Genomic DNA, 27,096 nt, shown 5'->3' on the forward strand with positions numbered 1-27,096 from the left:
TGTTTGGCAAATATTTCAGGGCAGGCACCGAAAATACACGGTGCGACACTGAAGAGCTGCTTGCTGGAGCAGCGCTGTCCTGCCGGCCCGCCCGCGGGTCCCACGCCCACTTCCCTGTGTTTCTCTGCTGCCCGCAGATCTCTCAAAGGCAGGGAAATTCGAAGGAGAAAAACCAAAGGCTTGAAACCGATTCTCCCTTTCTGTGGCATTCCCGAGGTTTGGGCTTAAGACACCTTAGAAGGAAGAGCTGATCCCCCTCCTGCTCAGGGGGTTTAACATAGGCTCCAGCCGCGCTCCCTGCGCGCCCGTGCCGGCGCTGGGATCCGCGGGACCGTCACAGGCACCCGGCGTGCTTGGCTGCACCAAGCGCCGCCGGGATGTGGGGGTTAATCCCTGTGCCACGGCCACGCACGCAGCTTAAACAGAATCGCGAAGAGTAGAAAACACCCTGACACCTGCTAAAATCAAACTAAAACCCGTGGGAAAATTTTGTTTTTCACACCAACTTCCTGCGCACTTCGGGCGGGAGCCCCCGTCAGGGACTTGCATGTGCCAGGGACGGAGCGGGACCCGCTTAGCAGGGAACAAACACTGCCGGAGAGCTGGGGAAAGGAGCGACCGCGCGGCGCGGAAGGGGCTCCTCAGGGAAGCACGGGGGCTGGGGGAGTTTGGGGGGGAGCGGAGGGCCCCGGAGAGTGCAGCCACCTTCGCTCCGGCTATCCCGGGTGCGGGCAGGGATGCGCGGTGTGCTGTGCCCCCGCAGACGGCTGCCTGCTCTCCCGCCTGCTCTCCGACGGCTCCGCTCCTCCAAAACTATGCCATTAACATAAATCAAATAATGACCGGGGGGGCGGGGGGTGATGAGGGGAAGGAGGAAGAGGTACGCGACTGCTCATGTGTTAAATATAAGTCTCTGACTGTCCTGAACAAAGCGACCGTCCCCTTGGGATGGGTGACGTCTCTCCAGTAACGTGATTGCTTCTTCGGAAGCAGAAACGTGTAAACGCTATAAAACGCGGTGCCGCGGCGGGCAGCTCAGAGCGTGCGGCGAGACGGAGCCCTCCTCTTCATCCTTCTCCTCACCCTCTGCCGCCGCCCCGGCAGCCGCGCAGCGGAGCAGGGCGCACTGCCCCAGCACCGCTACGCCCCGCGCCAGCCCAGCCAGACCCACCGACGGACTCGCGGCTCCGTGAGTAACTTTCTCCCCGCCACAGCGGCAACTTCCCAGCGGATGAGGAAGGATGCGCCCGTCCCGTACCCTCGCTCCTCTTCTCCCCTCCCGGACCTGCAGGGAAGACATCCCGGCCGTCGGGGAGCGGGGAGAGGCTATGCAAGCCCAGGGCAGCCGGGGCGGGACCCTCCCTTACCGCTGAAGTCGCCGAGCCCCGAGCACCGCTGCCCCTCGCACCGGGCCGGGGGTCACCTTCGGGGATGCCAGCTCTCCCTGACCTCCGGCAGCTCCCCCGCCGTCGCGACCCTGCTGGCCGGCGGCGTCCTTCGGGACCGGGACCGGGGTTGGGAGCGGGGCCGGGGCAGTCGCTCGGCGGCCCGAGGCGAAGCCCCGGTGCCCCGGCGCGGGCCCGGCGGGTCGGGCGGGCCGGCTCGGAGGGTGACGCTGCGCTCTTCCCTCCGCAGGTGGCGGCCATGGAGCACCGCGGCGCCTCCCCGCTCCTCCTCGCCCTCGCCCTCCTCAGCGCCCTCTGCTGGCGGGCGCGGGCGCTGCCCCCGCGGGGCGCCGCCTTCCCTCCCGTGCCGCGGTAAGGCCGCGCTCCGCTCCGCGCCCCGCTCCGCGCTCCGCGCCCCGCTCCGCGCCCCTCCGCCCGCAGGGGCCTGCCAGCCCCGGCCGTGATCGAAGGCGCTGTGAGGAGCGCCAGTCCTCCGCTGTGCCCTCCCAAGGAGCGCGCAGCGCGGCGCTTCCCGTCGGGTGTTTGCCCGGTGGGGCGCGGGTGCCGCGGCGGTGCCCGCCGAACCCCGGCTGTGGAAGCCCCGGGACACGCACGCAGCTCCCGAGGCGGCTGCAGCCGCCAGACCCACGGGCTGGGTCGCGGTGATCGCGGTGTGTGCGGGGGGCGGACGGGATGCGGGTCACGGTGAGCCCTGGGACGTGAACGGGTCCACGGGGACAGAGCGGAGGGTGGGTTTTGAACCTCGGCATGGTTCGGCAGGTTGAAGTTGCTATAAGTGGTCCAGCTAAGTTACATCAGATGGCAGAACGCTATGGTTTGCATTTAGGTAAGAGGAACATAAAGTGTAGGAGGACCAATGAAAAACAGGCAAAAAAGCACAGTGACTGACTTCCAAAAGGTGTGATTGAGCCGGTTCATTTTACACAGCAACTTTGCACCTTTTTTTTACCAGACAGAAGACTTACATGAATCAGAGACACAAATAGTGCTAATACTGACTTTAAAATTACAAGGGCATAAGTCTATCTTAGTTTTAGTATGCGATTTTTGCATCTCATCGCACACAGGGGCTTCCTACAACGGTGGGAGCCTCTTGTCTGCCACAGAATATCAGAGCAGCCAGAAGGAATGATGCCAGTCAGGCTGCCCTTGATAAGATATGACACTTCATAAGAATCCATATGAAAATGTGAAGTAACTGCACATCAGTTTATATAGACCAATTGCTATGATGCATTTTTAAGAGATTAAATGTGAAGATTATTTAGCTTCTAACATGAGAGAATGAAAACATGTAGAGATACATGACTGCACTTTTTATTTAGTTTGAAGTTCTTGGTGTATTTGCTTTCCTTGGGGAAGGCCTAAGAACTGTTTCATTCTGCATTTCAATGCACATCTTCTATCTTAACTGGGAGGTAAGTACATCGCAGGAACAATTTTCACTTTGCTTGGGTAGAGGCTGTTAATTTCATCCATCTTTTATACAAAATACAGTTGTTAGGAAAAGCTTCATGGTTGTCACTTGTGCTGTGACTGTCATACATTATGCACTGGAATAAATTGCATTCAGTGACAACATTTATCTAGAAAAATATGAATTTGAGAGAAGGATCTGTTACGTCAATTAATCTACAATTAAGCATGGATTCTACCTGGGAGTGATTTTTGAATTATCCAGATTTCTTTAAAATGCCTTGCCAATTAAAGTAGGTAGATCTGCATTTTGACACAAACCACAATGTTAACTCTAGTTTAAAGTGTTGCATGTCCTCAGCTGGCTGTATTTTACATGGTTTCTTTCTCCAGCAGATTGGGAAACAGAATGCCATTTGCTGGAGCCAGTGAACCTGACCAAGCCCGTGGGTCATTAAAGTCAGAATCAGATATTTTGCAGAACACACTACCTGAAAATGAGAAATTCTATTTTGATCTGTCCAGAATTATTGATAGGTGAGTTTTTTTATTGTCATAAATACAAAAGATGGTGGACTACTTGATTTCTGCCAAAAACTCATTCACATTTTCAAACTGAGAATTAGGAAAGGAAGATTCAATTACAGAAGAAAATCCCACAGCCACTGCTTGAATAGTGGTAGCAGTAAGGATATGGGCAGAAGTGTTGATTGTATTGCCATTCTGGCATGATGAATGCATTCACCTTCCAGGAAGGAGTAAAAAGTATACTGTGAAAATCTGGAAGCTGTTGTATGAAATTAGTTCCCTTTAATATGTACAATACTTAAATTAAGGAAAGCAGTATGTTTACAAAATGAACGTTATCAAAATTGTATGAACCCAGGCTGTATTGTAGAGTTTATTTATTGTCCATTTCAGAAATGCAAGGCATGCTGATGGAATTTTCACCAGTGTCTACAGCCATCTTTTGGCTAAACTTGCTGTGAAGAGATATCTGCATTCGCTTATTAGAAAACGAGTTAGGTGAGGTGACACTTACATTAGGTAGATTTTTTTCCAAGCTGGCCTTATTGACAATTTTTTTACCCTTCTGTATCCAAAGTCTCCTTTCTGTGATTTAGAGATACTGAAAGAGAAGCTTATATAATTAAGGGGGAGCTGAAAATCCTATATAAGTATTTAGTGGTATTACTGAATGAGTATGTTACTATTTATTCCTGACACAGGTGTATGAGAGGTAGAGCAACAGACACTGCACAAAGCATGGATAATGTGTACTGGAAATATTATAATGATTATCATGCCAAATTGCTAATTCCTTTTTTTGGTAGTGTTCTTACCAGCTTGGTGGACGAGTGGCAAAAGTAAATACAAAGTGATTAAATGCTCAGTACTTAACAACAGAAATACACAACAAACTCAAGAAATTATTGGTTTATACTGAAAATGTAAAGATATCATTTTTCCTGCTGTAGAACACATTGACAGATGTTTGTGAGATTTGTATTTCAGCAGAATTCAAAAAAGAATGAGGCAAATTCATAGACGAGGGTCTGGATGCTACTTCCAGACCAGTATGTTAATAAACAAATGGGCACAAGGTGCTTGGCAGGATTGCTGTATATTCTCCTTGTTGTCAAATCCATAAGCAGCAACTGTGAGCCACTGTGACAATACCCCTGAGTGCCTACTTCATATGCTCAAAAGCTGAGTAAAAATTAGGTTCTCTGTTTATGTTTGTGCTGCCTTTGTTCCAGAACATACAGTTCCAGTTTCTCATATGCTGTAAACTAACATAGACCATTTAAAATGACCTGACCCTGACCTTTCCCAAGATTGTGCACGAAGAAAAGGCCTCCAGGTTTGGCTTTCCCAAGGTGTTTTTTGTCTTCTGAAACCTTTGACCAAGCATTTATAGCTGCTTATATGATGCTGCACTCTAACTTTCCTCAGTGGCAGACTCCACCTCCACTGTGTTCAATGTGAACAGTGGTGAGGTCCTTTAGGAACTTATTGTGACTTAAACCAGGTGTACCTTGGCATTGTACTGAAATATATTCACACAAATGATAGAAATGAGAATAAAATCTGTTTATTAGAAGGTGCAACCTGGGGTGTGAGAACAGGCAGGAGAGAGTCATGAAATCCATGCTTAACCACTTGATCTTGCAGGACTCTGGGAACAAGGACTCTAGAAATAATTGACTGTGTATCCTAATTGCATAGGCCATGGCAAAACTGAAAAGCGAAGACAAACAGTGGAAAGTGTGCCCCAAAAGGCTGAATAACAATCTTTGGAATTTGATCCTTGCTCTTAAAATGCATAGTAAGCAGTGGAAGCAGTGGCTTCTTTTCAGCAGAAGAAAGATCCAAAGTCATAGATGGAAATGAAAGCTGAAATGAAAATTTTATTTTCTTAGGCTTATAAATATCATAAAACTTATTTCACTCATTTAATGGTATTTTCTTTGAAACAGATATCATCTCTTAATTTTTCCTTTGTAATTGTTGCATTGCCAGCTCTCAGGACAGTCCTGTCAAACGCCACTCCGATGCTGTCTTCACCGACAACTACAGCCGCTTCCGAAAGCAGATGGCTGTGAAGAAATACTTAAACTCAGTTTTAACTGGAAAAAGAAGGTACTACAAGAAAGCACATATGTATTCTTGCCTTACTTCTATGGCATTAAGACAGAAAAGGCTTACATCCATGTATGTACACAGAGAAGACAAGCAAAACATTTTTTCCCTGACTGCAACAGACACCACAATCAGATTAGAATAGAAGAATAAAGAGGAGATGGCATCTGTCAGTTCTAAAAGTCTTCCAACAGATTCTTAAGTCGTTTTTATTTAGGAAAAAATCTTCTTAGGGAAAAAACCCACAGAGCTATGGAACATGAACAACAATTTCATAAAGAAATATGTTGTAAATTTGCCTCTCTGTAAACCCATGAAATGAGAATTTGAAAATCCGTGAAGGGGTTAGGATATGTCCTAATCAGTTTAGGTGAGACGTCCCAGCATATGCTTTGTAGAACTTGTATTCAGTTTGTATTTTTACTGATTTAGACAACAGCTTTTAAATATCGTGTCTCATTATTCATTAAACATGCTATTTCATCTGTTGTGTAACAGTTTGGTTTAAGTGTAAGAAAATGTGCAGAAGCTACAGTTAGAAGAAGGCTTTGCTTTCTTTGCTTTTTCTTCTGAAAGCGATAAAAGTTGTTTCTGACCCACAACAGCCAGGAAGAGCTAAATCCTGCCAAACTTCGAGATGAAGCAGAACTTCTTGAACCATCCTTTTCAGAAAACTACGATTCTGTAGATGAGCTGCTGAGCCACCTCCCACTGGTATGCCAAGATTGTCTTTTCTCTTGCTATCTGTTACTTGACTTGACCCATAAAATGAGATTAATTGTTCATGAAGTGTGGTCTATCAAAAAATCAGAATAATTTAGGAAAGGGAGTCATATTCCATGAACAGCTTTATGTTTCTACAGAGATTGCTTCTGAATAAAATAAAAATTTTAATAATAAGCTTTAAATTATCCCATGATTGCTGCTGTTCAAAATTCCTAATTAAATGGCACTGTTAATAATGCACCTAACTCACTTGGGTGTTTCTACCAGTGTGCACTGCAGCACAAAATCAGAAGTGATTCATTTTTAATTACAAATATCATTATTTCTTCAGAGAATAAACTTCAGGATATTTCTTCTAATTAAAAAAATGCTGCAGATTTTGTTTAACATCTTTTTCATTAGAAAGGCGTTGCTTCTAGAACTAAGAGCATCAGCAAGATGAATCTTATGCATTAAGAAAGTACTTGACATGCAAATCTTGCAGTTACTGTTTTCCATTTAGCTGCTACTATTTTTTCTAAAGTCATTCACAACTATTTTTTCTTTGGTTTACTAAAATGTAAACCCTTCTACATCAACACTTGCAGGAACATAACATTGAAAGGGTTAGGTAGAAGCTAATTTGGCTTGGCATTATTGAAAGTCTATTATGAAATTGATGATAGAACAGTTTTTGGCATTCAGCTGTGTCTCAAAAAGTAAGAAAAAAAATTAAAAGGCTATTCTTGAAGATAAAATTTGGAGACATGTCTTTTATTATCTCCAACCACCCATCCTCTTGCCCCCAACAAAGACATTGTTTCCTTTCAAGACTGAAATAAAATGAGAAAATGCTCCTTTCCTTTCCATAAATGTGGCACTTCCTCTAAAGTTCCCAAAGGTTAGAAAGGGCATTGAGGAATTAAATAGTTTGTAAGCAATATAATTCTAGAAAGAAATGTCCTTTCCAGAGAAGATTAATGCAAAAAATATCTGCTCTTGGATTTTGCACTTTCTCGAAGTTCTGGCATTAACTAAGGGAGAAAGAGTAGTGCTGCAGCAGGTCGCAGATGTCCTCCTGACAACATTTTCAGTCCTTGCCGTTTTTATGGACTTTACTGATGAGGCAGATCTGCCTGTAGGTGAATCAGCATTGACTGCTACTTGTCATTTTATTGCGGAGATCAGTTCCTAATGTAGTGTGGAATGAGCAACCTGAATTTGCGTATGCATTTCAAGGATATAGGTTTTTTCAAAGAGAGCAGTCCTGTGCTGTGGGCTAATCTGCAGTAACATTTTTCTCTAGTCCTTCAACCTTTTTTTTCTTATCCCACGATCTTGTCTGGCTGTAATGCCCACCGAATTCCTGTGAGCAGCCACATCTCAGCTTGTCAGCCCCAAGCACAGCAATTTTTTGATATCAAGTGTTACTCATTGCCTGCTGTCTGCCCTCATACACTTCATGATACAACTGCTTGCAAAAGTGACTTCTAAAGCACATCTCTCCTTTGCTTTTCAGGACCTCTGAAGGACACCTGGTAAAGTCTATGACAAGAACAAGCTATTTTTGAGTTCCACATAGTATTTCAAAGAGATGACTTTAGTCATCAAACCAGAACAAATATGTTGTGAAGTGAAAGTTGTGATATATTTGTTTCTTACGTAATAAAAGTTGATATTTACATTGTAAATATTACTCTGGAGTTCTCTACTGAAAGCTGTACATATGGATGCCAGTTTAACTCATGAGAAGTCTGTGAGTCCATATGCTGTAAATCCTTTACTTCAATAAATTCATTTGAAAATGAGTGTGCAGCTGAAAAGAGGCCATCATGACTAATTAATTGGCTTATTTTAGGTGTGTTACAACTTCAGGCAAACATGTGTAATAATAAGAAAGCATTTCTAGATAGCCTCATAAAGAACATGTAACAACATGAGGAGAAGAATTTCCAAAGTGTGTAAAACTGCTTTATTAAGATCTCTGAAGGTTATTGCCAAGCAAAAGGGAATGCTTTTCTAGCAGTTTACCAAGCAACTAGAAAAATGGATAAGAATGAAAAATTTTTTTGACCTCCAGCAGTATCTTTACTTCTGGCTCACATTTTTAATATTTCACAATGTATAAATTATATTAAGACCAGAAATGTCTCCTTTATTTTCAGCTGTGTTTCAGATGCTCTGGAGCTGACAAAGCACTAAAAGAATGCAATCTTTTGACTTGTTTGATGCCTAAAGTCATCAGTTATTCTACATTTAATTGTCTGTAGCTTTGATGATGAAACTACTGCTTATATATAAAATAGACCTGAAAACAGTTTACTATTTTTTCAGAATGAATGTAATTTACAGAATATGCAGACAATAAATCATTTTATTATCATGGCAAGTTATTACTGGTTTGAATTAGTGCTACAGTTACCTGGAATAGCAGAGATCCCAGTAAGTGCTGTCTTCACTAGTAATAGGGGAAGATAATATTCTTAACTGATTTATGCTATATTATTTTAGAAAGACAAGTAAATAAACCTCCAATCCCCTTTTTCTGTAAGTTTCTATTGTTGTAGATGACCATGGGACTGAAAATTTGCAGCTGTTTGATTCACAGCACTATGTAGAAAGTAGGAAAACTTATCAGACCTACTTACAAGCTCAATTTGGAATTTCAAGTATATTTATAAATCATACATATGCACACATAGACAGTGATGAAACTGATTTGCAAGTTTCACTTACAAATTTACTGTTCTCATTTAGAAAGAAACTTCTAAAATGATAAAATCTGAGATTTATGGAGACTAGCTCTCATAAATATGTAGCCCTCCAATTTGCAATTTTTTTTGAATGTTGGCAACTGCATGTCAAAAGAAAACCAGCTTTCACAGATCAGGTGGTAATACTGCTATTTCTATCTAGCCTTGACAGAATCTATTTTAGCCTAAGCCAATGAATGGTTCACAAAAGTTATATTTTCACAAAAGACATAATTTTGAAATCTTCTCTTGAAAAGTGGTTTTCCACCCCCAATTCCTATCATATTATGAACATCTGAAAGTAAAAGCATCTTTGTAAACACTTGAAGGATACTAACAGACTGATGCTATAATGCTTTCTTAGAAATTTTCCTCTGTGTAGTTCGAACTATGTTAGTAGTTCTGTGAGATGTAATCATTAAAAAATAAGTGAAAAAAAACCAACCAGAAGCAAAGCTGCATATGGTCTTTATATATACAGTTCTTTTTAAATATATGTCATTACCTCAATTTAAAGTATCAAAAATTGGAGTAATCAAAATTTTGACTACACAATTCCAGAAATAATTTTTCCTAAATTTTTCTTTTAATTTTGTTTTTATTTCCAGCTTACCAACAAGGCCTCTGATGGAAGAACTTGTCTTCCATGTCTAATGTATTATTTTCCTGATATTCCTGATATTTTGTTCTCGGTAGAAAACAGCAGAATTTGGAACCTGTATTTTCTCTGTTAAATTAAGCGGAAGAAAACAGAGGCACTTATTAGGAAATTATATATATATGTATACACACAGAGAGACACACACATTGTAACAATTCAGTAATACCAAGGTAGGTTCAATAATATCATGGTAACCTGAGGGTTAGCAAATAGTGACAGTCTAAAAAGCATGCTAAATAATGTCTACAGTGTCACAAAACCTGGCACTGACAGGAGAGGCACTAACTTAGAGAATAATATCTTTGGCTTGGTATTTGTGTTAAAGGATGGCTTCTAACTTGTTATAGCAACCTTTGACTTTCCCTAGGAGATTTAAAGCCCAATTAATACAGTGAGAGGAATTAATTGAGGAAGAGGTAACACTGTTCACCTCAAGCCCAGAGGCAAGCACTCATGGTAAGGTTAAACGATAAAATTGAAGAGAAATTGTAACATTTCACTGAATGACAGAAGTTTTCATCCTGTCAATGATTTGATACATCCCACCAATCTTAAGACCTATCTGTAAAATGTCTTAAGAGTGGCATCAAAACACTGTATTATTAGGAGAATGAGTAAGTCAGCCCCAAAGGGAATGTCAGGAGAACTGCTAGGTGGGAAAAAAATACCGTAGAGATTTAGAAGAGCACCACTGACAGAGAGGAAGGAATAAAAATGTGATGGGTTGTTGGGGTTTTATTAAACCCCATTAAAGGAAGATCTCACCATGTTTCTTCAGAATTTCACTTCTAACACATGGTGGGAATACCATGGTCTCACAGGATAGAACTAATTTGTGAAAATGGCACACAAAACAACAACATGGAGGCAGGAGATCTGCAGTGAAAAGCTGCTCCCCAAAAAGAGGACAAGCCTGTTTATTTCTTTCCTTTTTATACATTTGTGGGTCTGGTTGTGGATTGGCTCCTGGGGTTACTACCCCTTCACCCCACAGGCCAGACCAGCTGTCAACCAACATTATTTTCAGGCTAGAAATATGTAAACAAAGGACAGTGAACAAAGACAAGAAAAGTCGTTTATGTTCCAATGTGTGAGAAAGTGAAAAACTGACCCTTAATATTGCACAGAAAATAAAGAACTGACTCCATCTTATGAACAAGTAGGTTTTAAAAAACTCAGAAAAAACAGGGCAAAACTAATTAGTTTTTGTTTTATCAATGGGGTTTGCTTTTTAAAGCTTTTTGCTTTTTAAAGCTTTCCTTTGGACCTCTTAAAGAAAGGTACAAAATCACCTTTAAGTGCATCTTCACCAGCACTAGAAGAGGATCTTTTTTGGTCCTAAATCCGTAGAGAGGATTTTCATGCTTGTGTGCATCTGCGCATTCATCATCCATTCAAGAACAGTCAGAATTGTGTATAACACCATGAGAATTACAAAAGTTGACAAAACAATTTAAGATTACAGCTAGTAAAGCACATTAAAAACAAATAAAACCCCAACCGCTCCTCTGATATTTTAAATGGATTTAAGGGGCTATGAGTGTTTGTTTCACCTGAAAGGCTGAGGAAAAAATTCTGTCCAAAACTATGAAAATGGGTAGCTTTGGTCCAAAGAATAGTTACACGTTCATGTATAGGCATATTGAATTCTCCCCAAAGACGGACCTTTTGGAAAGAGATGTATGCACACAGGAATGATTATTTTCTTGCAAGATGTTTGGGGCAGGGAGATGGAAAAGGCTGCCAACTGCCTTTAGTGATATTACTTATGCTTTGCACTACCTCCTTTATTTTTCCTAATTTTCTCTCTCCCTCCTCCCACTTACCACAGGCTTTCCCACACTTTAATAATCTCACTGTTACCTTGCAACGCTGGTGTATGAATATATACCTTTGCCTTTGAGAAGAGCAATTAGATCAGGATTTCAGTTTAGGGCACAGCAATTTAAGAACTGCCAGCCTGATTGGTGGAGTATTGCAGAGAACCTGGCACAACCAGATTTGCAGGAGCAGCCTGTCCTGCTCACAAAGAGTCCCTGACTTAACCACTGGAGACTTCCCATTTGCTGTGTGACTGGCAGAGAAGACTAAGCTCTCCTTGGATACATCAAACAGAACACGTGTCCTCCCGGGGCTTGCACTGGCTCAGGCAACTACAATATTTTCAGCTTTTTTCTTTTCTGATCCAAAGCAGTCACAGACCAATTGTTTGCCAGCTTGCCAAATTGGTTTAGAACTGGAAGCAGGAAACTAGGCACCCATTTTTTACACCCATCTTTAAAAAGTCCAAAGAATAACTTGATGCATGTTCTTCCTCTGAAGTAAACAAACAGGAAAGGTTTTATTTCAGTTTTGCACACACTTACATGCAGGACAGTTAGGGAGGGAAAAAAAAATTTCCTTGTGAGGATAAAAATTATCAGAAACTTAATTAATCAACATTCATAAATAATTATTCAAAATTAAACTGAAAGTGACATAAATCATAATAGTACAGTAAAAAGAGATACATATCTAAATATAAAAATTATCATGGTAAGAACAATATTTTCAGTAGAGCATGTTTTTGGGAAAAAATATTGTTTCCATAATGAGATTTAAAAAAAAGAGTAAAATGATCTTGTTCTTCTCCATTGAGCAGATTATTTAGTATTAGATTGATTTTTCCTTAGTATAATTATGCTTAGAATGTACACGAGAAAGGTGCATAAGATCCATTATCTGTATCCTTTTCTAGAACTGCTCTGAACATTGCAACGACACCACAGCATCTAATAACCTAAGTTATTTCTAAATATGGGATTTAAATGCTTTTAGTATGTAGATGCAGTTATTTAGTAGTTTTCTAGTCAGAATTTATACAACACATCCAACATATCCAACATATCCTATTTTTGGAATGGCAGGAAAGCAGAAGAAAATCTAAGAACAGTCACTGTCTTCTGTTGGATGGGATATATCTGTGAAGACCTTTCTACTTAGGAAATGAACTCAGAGCAGTAACTTTTGTCAGTAGCTTATGAAACAGTAAAGCTGTTGAATGGGAGATGTCAAGTTGTTACACATCAGCTTTTTGATAGAGAAGGGTTCATTTATATGAAGCCTGGGATGCTCCTAGTTGTTTGCTTGTTTTATACACTATTGAATTGCTTTTCACAGAATGCGGTCACAAGTATGTTTGACAGATGTCTTATCACCATTTGTTTCCATTCTAACACAGTTCTTAATCTTTGTTTTTCAGACAGTCCCTCTCCCCATAATCACAGCCAGAACATCTGCACGCTGGTTTAAGCAAGCAATTTTCTCTTATTAGGGAGTATAGAAAGCAAACTACTGCATTCTAGGAAGACTCTTCATGAAAAGGCTGAGGATATATAATTTATGCAGAAAGACCGAGTCCTGGTTAAAAAATTTGAAAAATTCAAGAGTTGGTGTCAATAGTTTCAGCCCCATCTGGTGATTCCTCCCACAGCAGGACATTGTATTGGGAGTTCCAAAGCTGGTATCAGAGCTCTGGTCTTGAGATTTTGGTAAGAAAGAAGAAACTGGTAAATGTTGAGGTGGAGCAGGTGAAGACTATGTCTTCAAAAAAGTACCTGATGTTAAATTCACTTTATATAAGGCTGTTTGCTCCCTGTAGGTTTAAGACTCTTGCTTTGAGAGGAAAGAGCCATCTCTTGCTGTCAGAGGACCTCACATTATGCAAGTTCATTCATTAACTTCAGCAAACTCCCTCAGGAGCACAACTGGATGGTTTGTCCCCTAGTTCTGCTGCCGCTGCACAGATCTAGCAGCTGTGCTTGTTGGGAACCTCCCTTTTACTGGCAGCCTAAACTGACCCAGACCTTTTCAGACATTTCTTACCATCCTAATCTCCTCACTGTTTGAGTACCATTACTCATCTCAGAGACCTACATGTATTCATAGACTCCTTGTCCCTCACAGCCCTGCTTTGTTAGGCTGAAGAAACAGCTTGTCTTGTCTAATCTTGTAAACAAATCCATATTTCCAAGACTGTGCTGGAGCCCCATGCCCACTGGGCTCATGTTCCATAAGGAGTTTAACACTCCTAAATTACTGTTTGCTAACTGAGTCTGAAAGTCTCTTCTTTATTGCAGACATTTAGGAAGAGTGACTAGTGATTTTGAAGGCCTCTGTCTTCAAGGTCTTGGAGGAGCTGATTTTTCAGTCCAGCAATTTTTTTGTTGTTGTTGTTGCTTTTCAAACATTTGTGAGTTTTCTAAAGCTGAGAAAACAGACTCACCGAGCACTTGATATAGGGTAACTTTTTTGGAGCAAGTGGAGGGGGAGACACCCAATTCAATCTAAAATGCATATAAAGCAAAACTCCACTCTTAAAAAGGCAACTGCCCAGATTACTGGGTAGTTTCACCTAGAACTCTGCGTCCTTTTTATGTAGCTATAGCCTATATTTTTAATTCATCTTCCTTAACATGCTGCCAAGGGAAATGACAAATGCAGCCCTCATGTTTTCCTTCCATCCTCTGTGATACAGATGGGTGGCAGCAGGAGCAGCCCTGGTTCTTTACTGACTTTTGGCAGCCTAAGGAAGGAAAAGTGGAGATCAGTTCACAGCAAAGCCCTAGCACACCATCAAGGAGTAAAAACAGCTATATGTCCTCTGATTTGCCCTGTGAGTAGTTAGTATAGTTCACACACTGGCCTGTCATCCACATTAATTCTTCAAAAGGAAGATGGAAGAGAGCCAGAAAAGCATTCATTTGTGTATTTATGTCATGTATATTAAAATATCATGCTAAAGTGTAGTGCCAGTGCTGCTAAGGGGCTGAGGGTCTCCTTTCATCCATAGCTAAAGGATTAGAACAGGGATTACCTTCTGGATCATTAGTCTACTGCTGTGCAGGAATAAAGATATCCAGCTGAGTGGACTACTTGGGTCATCGCTCTTTGATTTATGATTCATACTCTGTTCAGTACAGGTGAGAATACAAGTGCTCAATGTACCCTACTTTCATAGAGAAGGGGGTTGATTCTGTAAAGATCAAATTTAATTGGGTATTGCACATTCTGTAACTTTCAGGCTCCATTTAAATGTATTTTCCCAAAGAATGGCTAATTCAAAATTTCATTTCCCTAGCCTTAGCACTGTTGAATAGCTTTTTCACATTTGCAATGTCTGAAGGGTTCTGGAATCATATATGAGGTAATTAGATTGCTTTTCGGTGTTGGAACAAACAGAACTTCACCCAGTGAAGTCAGAATGACATTTCAATGGGACTTTTCCTTGGCTATGCTTTATAAATAGGTTTGCAGGATCTGATTAGCAAGAAAGTCCATGGCCACTAGAAAACCTATCTCTGTAAAAAGAACTAATCCATATAAATGTTCTATGTTATATTTCTAATTACATTACCTCTTAACAATCTCCTCAGAGAAATCTATCAGAAATTCTGCTTCAAAGACATATTAGGTTTTAGACTAATTTTTGTTTGTTGAATGATACTCCTCAGTGTAAAAACATGCTACACGATCATAATCCATATAGACTATTAAATTATTTTCTGTTAAAAAGAAGAGATCAATGAAGGAGAACCTTTCCTACCCCAGCTTTACTCTGTAGCTGCAATGGCAGATCACAGCAGAAAATATTATGAGCTCCTACACTCTTTCTGGTAAAATTTAAAGCAGATTTGAAGCTGTTATAACCTACATTGTGTAATTAAATTTCGCAAGAGCTGTGTATCAATAGAGGAGTTTTTTTGGCAGGCTCGGGAACCACAGTCTTCCAAATTCAGCCCACGACATAGATACAGAGTAAAGAGCATTCTTTTTGGCTATCTCTGACTGATCAAGATTTTTTTCTAGCGTGCATTTCCCTGAGTACCTACTATTATTTTAGGCTTCTTTTTATTACTGGATATGAGCAAAGGAATTTGAAAGAACATCTCATTGTAACTTATTTACATCACAAAATGCATCATAGAGTGACACTACAAGAAAGAGACAACTTCATGGAGTATTATCCACTGTGGGAGAATCTGCTACTGAAAAAAATAACAATCTGAGTCCTTACTAATTTTTAAGTAAAATCTGATATTGAGGAACTGTTAAACATTTACATTTTTTTTCTAGTTTCTACATTGCCATCTTCAAAATCAGAGACTTGGTTAGGTTTAATTTTCTGAGATTTTCAGCTCAAATGTTGGAAAATCTTCTGGCTTTTAATGCTTAGATGCACTAGACACACCCTATAAATCTGCTAGAGTAGTTACCCATATCCAAAGTATCTAATAGGAAAAAAAAAATCTTTTTTTTTTTTTTTGCTTTTTTTTTTTTTTTTTTTTTGCTTTTTGATCTGTTTCTTCCATGATAGGTTTTCAGATCTGCGTTGATTGAAGACTTTAATTCAGATAATAATTTTAAGTAAAGTGTACAAATAACAAGTTACCAATGATATCTGGTCTAGTTGTCATTTTCTTTTTCATTCTGCAGTTTAGATACAAACTTAAACTGGTACATATTGCTAATTTTCTGCACAAGGAAAAAGAATAAAACGAAATAAGAGTAAATTGAAAATAACTTATGTTCTATTTGTACTTGGTAGTGATAGAAAGTTTTAACCTGAACCATTCAAACACACTCACCAAAATTTATTAAGACTTCTTAAAGCTGGTTGCACTGTAAACCAGGCAAATGAATGTTTTCAATCTTGTTTTCCTTTTGCTAGTATCCACTGTCAGCAAACAAGAATTCCAAGAAACTGGATTTTGAAGTGTCTCAATTTGATTTAGTTAGGAGACAATTTATTTAATTAATGAATTAAATGAATTAATTAACTGCTAATCTCTAGATAAGATATTTGGAGAATGTTTAAAAGCAAAGTACTCTTCAGATACACCCCTAGCTTTCTATTTTGATGAAGGAGCCAGCATGTCTATGACTTCTCTGAATTATTGTGGCTTACAGGTATGTGACCCTTTCTCCAGAGGCAAAACTGCTGCAGCCACATCTTGGATGGAGCTCATGTTATTACTTATGTCAAAAGTAATTTTGTAAAGTTACATTTAATTACTGTGCAGAATGTGATTTCATGTGTTTCCTGATACTTCATATTCCTGGTTAAATTTCTTTTAGTTATGAAGATCTCAAAAATATTTCCTTAATCATGTTGATGTAAAGACCTGTTACTATAACTGTAGAATGTAATCAAAACCACCACTTTTGTATTTGTTTATTGAGTCTTATATTAAGTCTATCATGTATAAGTACTAAAAAATAGTAGCTTGGTGAATTGGATTTTTATTTTTATTTTAAACATAAGTTCAAAATAAAACAGCACCTTAAGGTTGATTTAATTTCTTTCCCTAATTTTCATAATTTCCTTTTTATTACATCAAGAATAAATACATAGGGGAAAGAAAGCATAAACTAAAAGGATAATGCTTGTGGAAGACAAGTTTGTGTAAATTAACAGAGAATAAATTTAGGTGAGAAATGAGACGAAGTTTCTAGCTATCATAGAGCTGAAATTATGGAAGCATGTTGCAATTTGAATTTTAAGCTGCTGCTTCATAAATTTAGTGCATTTATGAAACTGGTAATTTGATATGGTTCTTCTGTGATAGCAAGGACTAGATCTCGAATATCCAAGAGATCTGAGTGCTCTTTTCCAAGTCAACATGTAAGAAAATCACATATCAGCAAATAGTAAAGCTTTTCACTATGGATATATGTTATTTGTCAAAAACTAACTGAGTTTCATACTGGCTGTTTTGTTGTATGGGTTTACAGATTGGGAGAAACTTAGATGGTTGACAATATTGCAGATGTACCGATTTCACTTTTTAAAATATATCAGTAAATGCAGATATGTAGAGAATAATTAATATTTTGGGTCACAAAAGAGTTCCAGAGACAGTGAAATCTCATACATATAAAAATATAACTCAGAACTAAGGAAGTCTACATTTTTAGGTAGAAAAATGTGGCACATGTTAGCATTTCTATGATAAATAAAATAAAATTGGGAAAATATGTTTTGGTGCATGTTTATTAATTCACTCAATGTACATAAAAATAAATACAGATATATCCCAACATACCTTTGCATCCATAGTTGTCTTTCTAATTCTTGGGAGGTGTTGGACTTTCCAGGGAAAATGACAATTTGAAGGAAACGATGCAGCATAAAGCATAAACATGGTTAATCAAAGCTTTGTTTCCCATTACCTTCAGGTTCATTATATCATCTAAGTGAGCCATTGCAATCCAGTTTTCATGGCTCCTCAAAAAATTTCTTATTGAAAAAAATTGCTTTTTTTAAATTTGATTTTGTGTTCCACAGGAAGGAATGCAGCACCTGAGGCCTGGATTCTGTGTGGACTTTGTAAGTACTTGCAAAGTCACAGATACTTGACTGGCTCTATAGATCTACAGAAATGAAAGCTATATCCAGATCACATATAATATTGTTCCTGTGCACCCAAACACGCCCTGACTCTTAGCGACTGGGGATAGATATGAAGATGGACTATATCATTGTTTTTATGGGTAAGCCAAAGAAAGACCCATATAAGGAGAAAAACCTGAACTGAATCCCATTCAAGACAATGAAAAATACTGTGAATTAGGATAGAAATGCAACATTTTGATATTTTGAGATCCTTCTGTTTAGTGCTACTCAGAAATAATTTGCTAAACTATTATACTGAATTAGTTTATTAGAGAAAACAGATACCTGTTTTAGGCTTGTTCTGCTCATAATTGCTTCTCTATTTGCATGTCACAATTCCATTACAATCGCATAAATAATGCTTTGTGCTAGGTAACATCCTTATACTTGACACTTATGTCATAATGTAACATTGTCTAAGAAAAGTATCCACATCCATTTAATCACAGCAGTCAGGGCGTTAGGTTAATTGAAGTCCATTTGGTAGAGCGCTCAGAGATTTTGAATGCATTTAGTAGGAAAGAAAAGAATGATCAGGTGAGTCAGTCATCTCAAATTATTTCTCATTTATAGTAGTTTAAGATTTAGGGCATGTTAATTAGTTTAGAATGAAAATTCCTGCATAAGAGCCAGTTGTTAACACAGCCTCTAGATGAACTGAAGTTCACAATAAGTCTCTACCACAAGATGAGAAATTATTTTGTATCTAAAATACCCTCTTGACCTAGAGAAAGATCCCGACCACGTGTTTCTGGGATGATTCACATACATAATTTAGAGGTGATTAGTTGTACTGGTTTTTATACTCCTCAAGGAATAGGAAAGAAATGGAGAAATTAAGAGAGGAAATGTAATTAATGAGCAATGAGGACGGTTAAAAAGGTAGGTCTGATTGCAGCAAGCAGCTGCGAAATCTATTAAGACCACAATTAAGTTGTTATTTCATCCAATCTGTAAGAGTTCAACTTGTTATAATGGCACTCCTGGACAAGACATGATTTTGCAGATGGTGTTATTACTTTAAATGTCAAGGTAAGCCCCCAAACTAAAGGGGAAAAAAGTCAAATGGCCTTTCCTCAGGTTTTTTTTTTTTTTTTTCAAATTCATTTCCTACTGAATCTGAATCTTTTCAGAGCCTTTGAATATCTCCTAGTATAAAAATGTCACTCAACCACACATACAGATGCTTCCTCTCCTGCTTGGCAGGGATTTTCTTAGTAGGCAAGCAAGGATAAATATCACCATGGCATTCCCGTAGGAACACTGCATTAATGTGCATTGCAGGACTTTAATGGAGGCTGACTGGGAACAGAAGGGCTGCTTGCCTCCTCTGAGATCATAAAGTAAAAGAATTTTACACTTGCAAGGTACAGAGGAAATTACTACAACTCGGTTTGTGTGTATAACATTACATACTCCATGATGAATTTCTGCAGAAGCACCTTTTATTGGACAAAGTCATGTACTGAAATTGCAGTTCAAGAAGGAAAAACTTTAAAAGGAATCTGAAATGTGGAATATGAAAAAATAAAATAATTGAACATCATGCTGTAGATTCAGTTTTAGGATTTTGCAACAGGATCTATATTTCTTTTATGCAAGATTGTGTTCAGGAAAAAAATGGAAGGTTGACTTTCATTACCTCTATTTAAGCCCTTAGCTCCTTGTGAGATCTTTCCATTAATCTCAAGTGCAAGTCAATGATTTCTGCATGTTGCAATGAGACATTAAGCAACACATTTCGGTCCCATATTCGGTCCCATAGAAAATATATCCACTTTTTCTTCAGCCACCATAATAACGAGGAACTTGACAAAAAAAAAATACACTAATTTTCCATTTCAGCTCATGATATATATTTTGAAAGCACTTTATAGCACTTTCAATGAAACTTTTTGTTTAAAAGGTTAAAATATTTGATGATACTGAAATACACTGATGATATTTCCTGTGATAATTGTCTGCATCTATCCTTCTTTCTAACTGTAATCACTTATTCAGTTTTCACTGGTATTTTGTATGTATTACAAATGTATTCTTACCTGCACCAGCACACTGAAAAGACAGAAAAATTTCAATCAATCTAACAACTGAAAAAATCACTCCAAGCTTTCCACTTGACATCTTGCTCAGTACTGCAAGAGAGATAAACATGTATTACAGGCATTTGGCTAAATAAAGCCTCACTAAAGTTGTTATGAAAACTCTGTGGAAGTGATGTCTTTGAAAATTGTCAAATCTCTGTGGCCAGAATCCAGGAATTTCCTATTTTTACAAAATGAAATTACAAGATCCAAAAGGTTTCTTAGTTAATTCTGGTTCTTACTTTAAGAGAAGTTTGAGTCTGAATGTTTTCCATGGAAAGTGTAACAATTGATCTATTAAAGGGTATTGTTTCTCCTCATAGACCTGGTTTTATTCACTTCCTCAGTCTGTTTTGGTTGCAACAGCTCTGATATCAAAATTCTGCAGATGAGTTAACCTATGTAGCATGAGAAATCGAGATTTAAGTTAAATATTTTGAAAGAAGCCTGTGGGCAAAACCCAAGATATTTTTTTGGTTGAACATCTGTAAAGTAGGACCAGGAACATACAGAGTGAAATGCAATGTTTAATGTGTACTAAGCCGGACAGCTGTGGTAAATCTACAGATTAACACTTCCCTTTCAGGTATCAAAATCCATAATTCAAAATGTATTATATAATATTGACTTCACTTAGTCGTGTTCCTAGAAGGAGTATGACACTTCTGAATACTCTTCTACTATCTGAATACATTTTTGGCTCAGCAGCTGCTACAAATGCAGATTGTTGATGCACAGTGTTAATTGGTAAGTACTGGTGAAGAATACAGATTAAAAAATAAGCTTGCATGAGCTAATAAAGCTGTGTTTGCTTCTTGATGTGAGGGGCATTAAATAAGTAATTGCAGTAATGAAGGTGTCAGATGACTTGGGGAGAAATCATGACTTTTACTGTTTACAGTCTATCAAAGCCAACTGTTTCCAACTGTGTCTGATTAGTTTTCTTTCCAACAGTTGCTTTGCCGCAGGAGGCTTTCTAGCACTCATTCTACCTTTATTCCCTCCTTGTCTCAATACATCATTACAATTAAAACTTTGGTTTAAAATTGCAGTTTTATGCTTGTTTAACACCAATGGTGTTGCAGAAATTATACCTGTGTGAAACTGGTTGTGTTTGTGCTCTGCCGAGCTAAGCATAGCATAGGCAAATTCCAAATTTATTCTTTATGCACCTCATCATGACCAGCAGTAATGGCTTAGATCCTTGGTATATTTTCCACAGCTTCAACATTTTTGATCTATTCCATCTATTTAAAGCTCTTCTACAGATTTAAATAAGTTTAAAATTAATTTTAATTTTAAAAATTGCAGATACCAAGGAACTGATAGAAAATTTCAGTCTTACACTGTTTGTTTGTGCGTTTGTTTTCTGTTGTTTTGGGTTTGGGGTTTGTTTGTTGTGTTTTTTTTCTTTTCCAGTGCAAAGCAACTTAATACAGTGAAAAGAGTCCAGTTTGAAAGGATATAACTCAAATATATATATCTGAAATAATGATTTCTGTCTTTCTGGTATCACAAATGAAAAATGGATTTGTGTACATAAAATGGGATTCAGCTTTTTAATACATAGTCAGCTGAGGAAGGAGTCATGATGCTTTTCACCTTTTCAATGTCTGTGCCATAATTTGGAAAAATCGTGGTAAAAACCATGATTTTATGTATTTTATAACTTTTATAATTTTATAACAAAATCAATACAACTGATTTTGTACATTCAGCATGTTGATGTTGTTTACACTGTAATGGAAGGTATATTAAAAATTCAAAGAACAAATAGGAATAGCATAATTGATAGCTGAACTCTGATATTTAGTTGGATAGGGAAAAAATGTGTCCATTTCAACTGGGAAAAGAAAATATATTTCTTTTCCCTCACTTCCATTAGAACTGAGACAAAATTAGGTGTATATATCCCTTCTGGAATTAATATTTGATATAGGGTTTTTGCGTATTATATTGTGTATTATTTGGGGGGGTCGATATATAAAGAATATAAAGATATTTATTGCCTTCGTACAAAAATAACCTTCCATTCATAGAATCAATGAAATTATAGAATGGTTTGTGTTCAAAGAGACCTTTAAAGATCATCTTATTCAACTCCCCTGCCTATTTTATCCTAGAAAAAAGATACCACAAAGTCATTCTTTTGGTTATTTGTGAAATGATGAATTGTTTGAACATGGTTAGTATCTACACCCAAAACAGAACCCTAATGAGGGATTACTATGCAGTCTTACATTAATTGTAAGATATGTAAAAATATTTTGGTCTGTGTCATGGTGGGTTGTAACAAAACAAAAACCCCTCAGCCTATTGAAATCCTATTTCACTCCATCAGACTTCCATTTTGCATCTATACATCCTTATTATCTTCTCTGTGATGAGCTGTATTTGCACAGAAAAGCTAGAAAAATTATTTGCATGGAAATAAGATTTCCTTCTAAACAAGTGTTACCTGGCAGTCAGTAATAGTATGAAAGTGAATCTTAAAATTAAACTTTATGCAAGAGGTATTTTTAATTCCAATTGCCAGAAAATAATGCAAGGAGATATGACCTCAAAGCATGAGAGATTTTTCTTGAAAGAAATCGATTTATCACAATTTTGGCCGAGTGTATTGTACATATATAGGCATACAAACAAGGAGACAAATTATGATATATAATATATCTTAATCACAGACCAATGAGCCTTATTTCATGGGAGACAAAACTGCAATTTGATTCCTTCAGAAGAGAAGAAATCTCAATCAAACCCTATTGTTTGTGGTGACTGGTGACACTACAAAAGATTAGGGAGCTTGATGTAAACTGGTTCTGGGACTGATCACTCGTTTGGAGGAGATGTGCTCATTGCCAAGGTGGTGGCAGTGACGGGGACAAGGCAGCTTTCATGGACCCTGCCAGGGCAGAATATCCACAGCACTTCTAATGTTCTATTCCCAGCTCAGCATCTCAACAGATACAAATTCTGGTGAGTGTGTTTGGCACGGTGTACCTTTATTATTTTCTACAGATACATGCCTCTGTTCCAGAAAACAGAAGTGTGGTCAAGTGACAAAGACACAAAGGCAGCCTGGGTTATCCATACAATAAATTCATGTTCCCTCTTACACCTTCATGGTAGATGCACCTCACTGTCAACTGTACAACATGAGAAGATGACAGGCCATAACAGTAATAATAATCACTAGGTTGAGTTAGTAATGTTCAGTTATACATCAGATAACAATGAGAGATAATAATACTGCTCTTTTATCCATAAAAGTAATTTCCTGTTAAAAAGACTGACATCTCTTTCAGGAGAGGCCAAAGTGTTGTGGTTTGTTCTGTTGTCCCCCATTTACAATGGTTCCTCCCTGCTTACACCCTCCCTCTGAGCTGTCAGTTCCTGGCCGTTCTCCTTGTTCCCGATGGTTCCATGCCAGTCCTGCAAATATGTCTCCCACCTCCCTTGTCAGTCCTTGTTGAGCTTGCCCCTTGGTCTAGAATATTCTGTGTTCCTCGATGGATGATTGGTTATTGTGAGTTGTACCCTCCCCAGAACTCTTCCTACAGGTCCCTGTAGTGTCTGTCAAGTCCCTGTATCCTCCCCTATCCTTTCCCCTTTGGCTGTGTATTTGTCCTTGCCTGTGAGACCACCCCTGCTTAAAGGCCTGGGTTCGTCATTGTTTGGAGTCTTCCATAGTTGTGTGTGCATTGGCGAACTCCCCTCCTGAGGAATAAAAGCCTCTTGGGTTTACAGCCCGAGGACCCTCCTCTCATCCTTTGCCTCGAGCCATGTGTGTGTGTGCCTTCTGTGCCAGAGCTCCAGCTCTGAGCCGCCCTCCGGACCACCCTGCTCCTGGAGAATGTCCCCCGCTGTGCGCAGTGCCAGCGGCTAAGCTGGGCTGGGCTGAGGGACTCTGAGACACTGCATCACCAAAGTACATCTCATAACTCGCCTGCAGGTTCTGAACAATGGGACTCTGAGTCCTGCACTCTGGTTTGTCCCAGGGATGAAGCCGTGGTGCGGCCATGCTGCTGTCCCCACAAGCTCGCTGGACCACCTGCTTTCTTTTTAGCTCCCTGAGGTCAGTGTCATAAGCCCTGTGACTCTTAAGTGGTTTTCAGGGTCATGAGAGGTGATCATCATGCTCCATTTTCCCAGCAAAGCACTCCTTTTGCCAAACAATGCCAACAGTTGTCTGCCATGTTATTGCGGCACGTAAAGTGCCAATTGGATTTTTTTCTACCAGAGGTTTAACATTTACTTTGAATGTCGTAAGCTGAATGACATATAATATTAATTAAAAACAAGCAATTAAATTATCAACAGGAACTGAAAGTCTGATGTGAAATGAATGCTTTAGCTGAAAACAAGGCAAAATTAATGGTGTCTTATGTTATTCATTGTAAGAGGGAAAAATGAGAGATATGGTGAGAGTAAAATATTGTAAGTTTAGAATGGTAAACAGCAGGAATTATTGCATACAGATATAATGTATAATAATTTGTATAATAATTAGGTATTACAGTTATTTATACAATATAGGAAGCAAAAGTAAAATTAATAAAGCAGATCAGATCTTATTTAAATATTCAAAATACTGTTTTTTAAGACAGTTAAGTCTGGATGAAACTGAAACAATGCTGGCAAATAGGGAGCTCACTGTACTATTCAGTAGTTTTTAAATTTAGATGTAAGTCTCAAATTTTCATTGGTATCTGAGCAAAAAAGGGTACATAAGGAAGTAGTCATTAAAAAAAAAATGGAGAGAGGTACAGAAAAGAGCCATATTCCCTTGCCTCACTCTGGAGGAATCTAATGACACGCAAAGTAATTCAAACTATTGCATTTCCTGATGTCTAAAATTGTGATACTGGAAGAATCCAGAAGCCCCTCCAGCTGCAACAGATTTGATGCTTGCATCTTGGAAATATCCACAGAGCAGAGATGCTGCTGCCTGTTGCATCTGTGTGTGTTGGACTGTGACTGGTCTCTGAACTCACCTCCATGTCAGCATCCCATTATTTATCCTACATCCCTGAGGAGCAGTAATGTTCCCCCTTTGGCAACACTCCACGAATGTCAGCTACTACCAGAGCAGATCCAAGCTCACCTTCTAGTAAATTGTGTTAACCAAAGGGATGTATGCATTCAGGAAATGGCCAGAAAGGAACGCTCTTGAGCCCTCCTGTTGAAAATACTTCACTCTAAATGGCCAAAAAAACCCCTCCATAATGTCAGGAAAACTGCAAAAATGGATGCGGCTGGGAGAAAAAATGGATTCTCAGTACCCTTAGGAAAACTTTGTATTTATTTCATGGGTCTTGAACAAAGGTACTGATTTTTTTAGGAAAGGGAACTGTACTGGCCTCTATATCCTGGAATATAAAGAATAAAAAAACAACAATAAAAAATAAAATAATCCTGATAGTGTTCAGAAGCATAGCCCTTGAGATGTCCTGATGAATCAGGATGGCCTAGATTAGGAACTGCCTTGGTCAGCACATGCAAGGTTTGCAGATGCTCTGTTGAGCATCCTACTGTATACACGAAGCACTGACAGTCACTGCCAGCAATTTTGGGATGTCCAGTTCCAATGTAGTGTTGCTAAAAGCTTTGGGTTTTTTCAATCAAAGAGCAACAGTGGAAGCAGAAGACTTTCAGTAGCTATCCAAACAGTGTGCCTCCCTCTAATCAAAACATGACAAGATGGGTTTTCTTTCTGTGACTGCTTGTAACATCTGAGAGAGTACTGAGAGGGAGGATTTAGCACAAATGTGACAAGTAGTCCTCTGAAACTAGAAGTCCAAGGCCACGGCAATCAAAAGACCTTCAGCACTGCCCTGGATGGCTGTCAAATGGCAAAGTTTTTTGGCCAGACTGGATGTTTGGCCAAATTGGCACAGTTCCATTTTAAATCTGTAAACAGTGAGAATTCTAGTGAGTAAACTTGCCTGAGTAAGTAGGAAGAAGGTCTTAACTGAGGTGAGGTTTTGTGAGGAACATGAATTCACTTTTCCTGTGTGGGAGCAGGAGTTTTTGTTTGGTCACTACCTCAGTGATGTTACTTATTAAAAGGAAAATCTCTGATGACTACTCCAATCTCTGAAAGGAACAGAGATTTTTTTACCAGAACTATTTTAGACATGATATGTAAAAATAGAGAGGAAAAAAGTCTTCAGTCAAAAACTCTTTTCCTCTAGGCAGGTACAAGTATAAACCGTATGATCTGACATGTAAGCTGCTAACAAATGACATAAAATTCAATACCCTATTAATCTTGTTGTTATTAACCTTTGGGATAGTCACTGTTTCTGAAATCTAATCATATTTCATATTGATTACAGTGCATAGGTAAGGAGCCCAGAACACTTTAAAAATATTAATTAAAGCTCATCAAGAACACTCCTGGGAAGCAGAGCTAGAATCATTAAAATCATTTGACAGAGGAGGAGAAACTGTGCTGTAGAGAATATAAGCAACATATTTGATAGCTCCACAAAGTCAGAAGTTAAATCCAGTACCCTCAGTTGTCAATTTGTTGTTTTAGTTGCTGGGTAACAGCCTTTTGCATATAAAATGTATTAAGAAATGGAAAATGTCCCCCCAAAAATCCTCACTGCCTAAACTAGAGTTACAGGTGGACAGGTCCTGCAGAGCAGTGCCTGGTGTCAAAACAATGGAGGCATACCCTGTGACCCAGCCCCACTCCTCTAGCTGGAAGATAAAATAATCCATAAAGTGCCTGTTCCTCGGCCAATGGCTGCAGCAGGGTTTGAGATGCAAGGCACTGAACTTACTAAAATACTTCATTTAGCAACCAGTCCATAAGGATACTTCACTTTGTGCTTATATGCTCAGTATAGATTAAGGGAACATGGGTCACTTTCCATGTCTAAAGATGACTTGCAACTACTACAGAAAAACCCTGAAATTGTTGAACTCCTTTAGTGGAAAGGGCTATAAAGTCATCTAGTAAAAGCCTAATGGATTAATATAGGAA

General features: G+C 39.0%; 1 protein-coding gene across 2 annotated transcripts; it reads left to right on the forward strand.

Annotated features, from left to right (window-relative positions):
* Positions 1-945: 945 nt before the first annotated feature.
* VIP (vasoactive intestinal peptide) lies at positions 946-9,307 on the forward strand. 2 transcript variants are annotated; one of them, XM_063390135.1, is made up of 6 exons: positions 946-1,189; positions 1,636-1,757; positions 3,216-3,359; positions 5,346-5,465; positions 6,071-6,179; positions 7,690-9,307. In XM_063390135.1, the coding sequence occupies exons 2-6, from the start codon at positions 1,645-1,647 to the stop codon at positions 7,696-7,698; spliced, it is 495 nt and encodes a 164-aa protein (XP_063246205.1). In that variant the 5' UTR covers positions 946-1,189; positions 1,636-1,644; the 3' UTR covers positions 7,699-9,307. The 2 variants fall into 2 exon arrangements, with proteins under 2 accessions (XP_063246205.1, XP_063246206.1); XM_063390136.1 differs by having other exon boundaries at positions 950-1,189; positions 3,219-3,359; positions 7,690-9,304.
* The last annotated feature ends 17,789 nt before the right edge of the window (positions 9,308-27,096 follow it).

The sequence above is a fragment of the Prinia subflava genome, chromosome 2 (assembly GCF_021018805.1).
Source record: "Prinia subflava isolate CZ2003 ecotype Zambia chromosome 2, Cam_Psub_1.2, whole genome shotgun sequence".
Taxonomy (NCBI): Eukaryota; Metazoa; Chordata; class Aves; order Passeriformes; family Cisticolidae; genus Prinia; species Prinia subflava.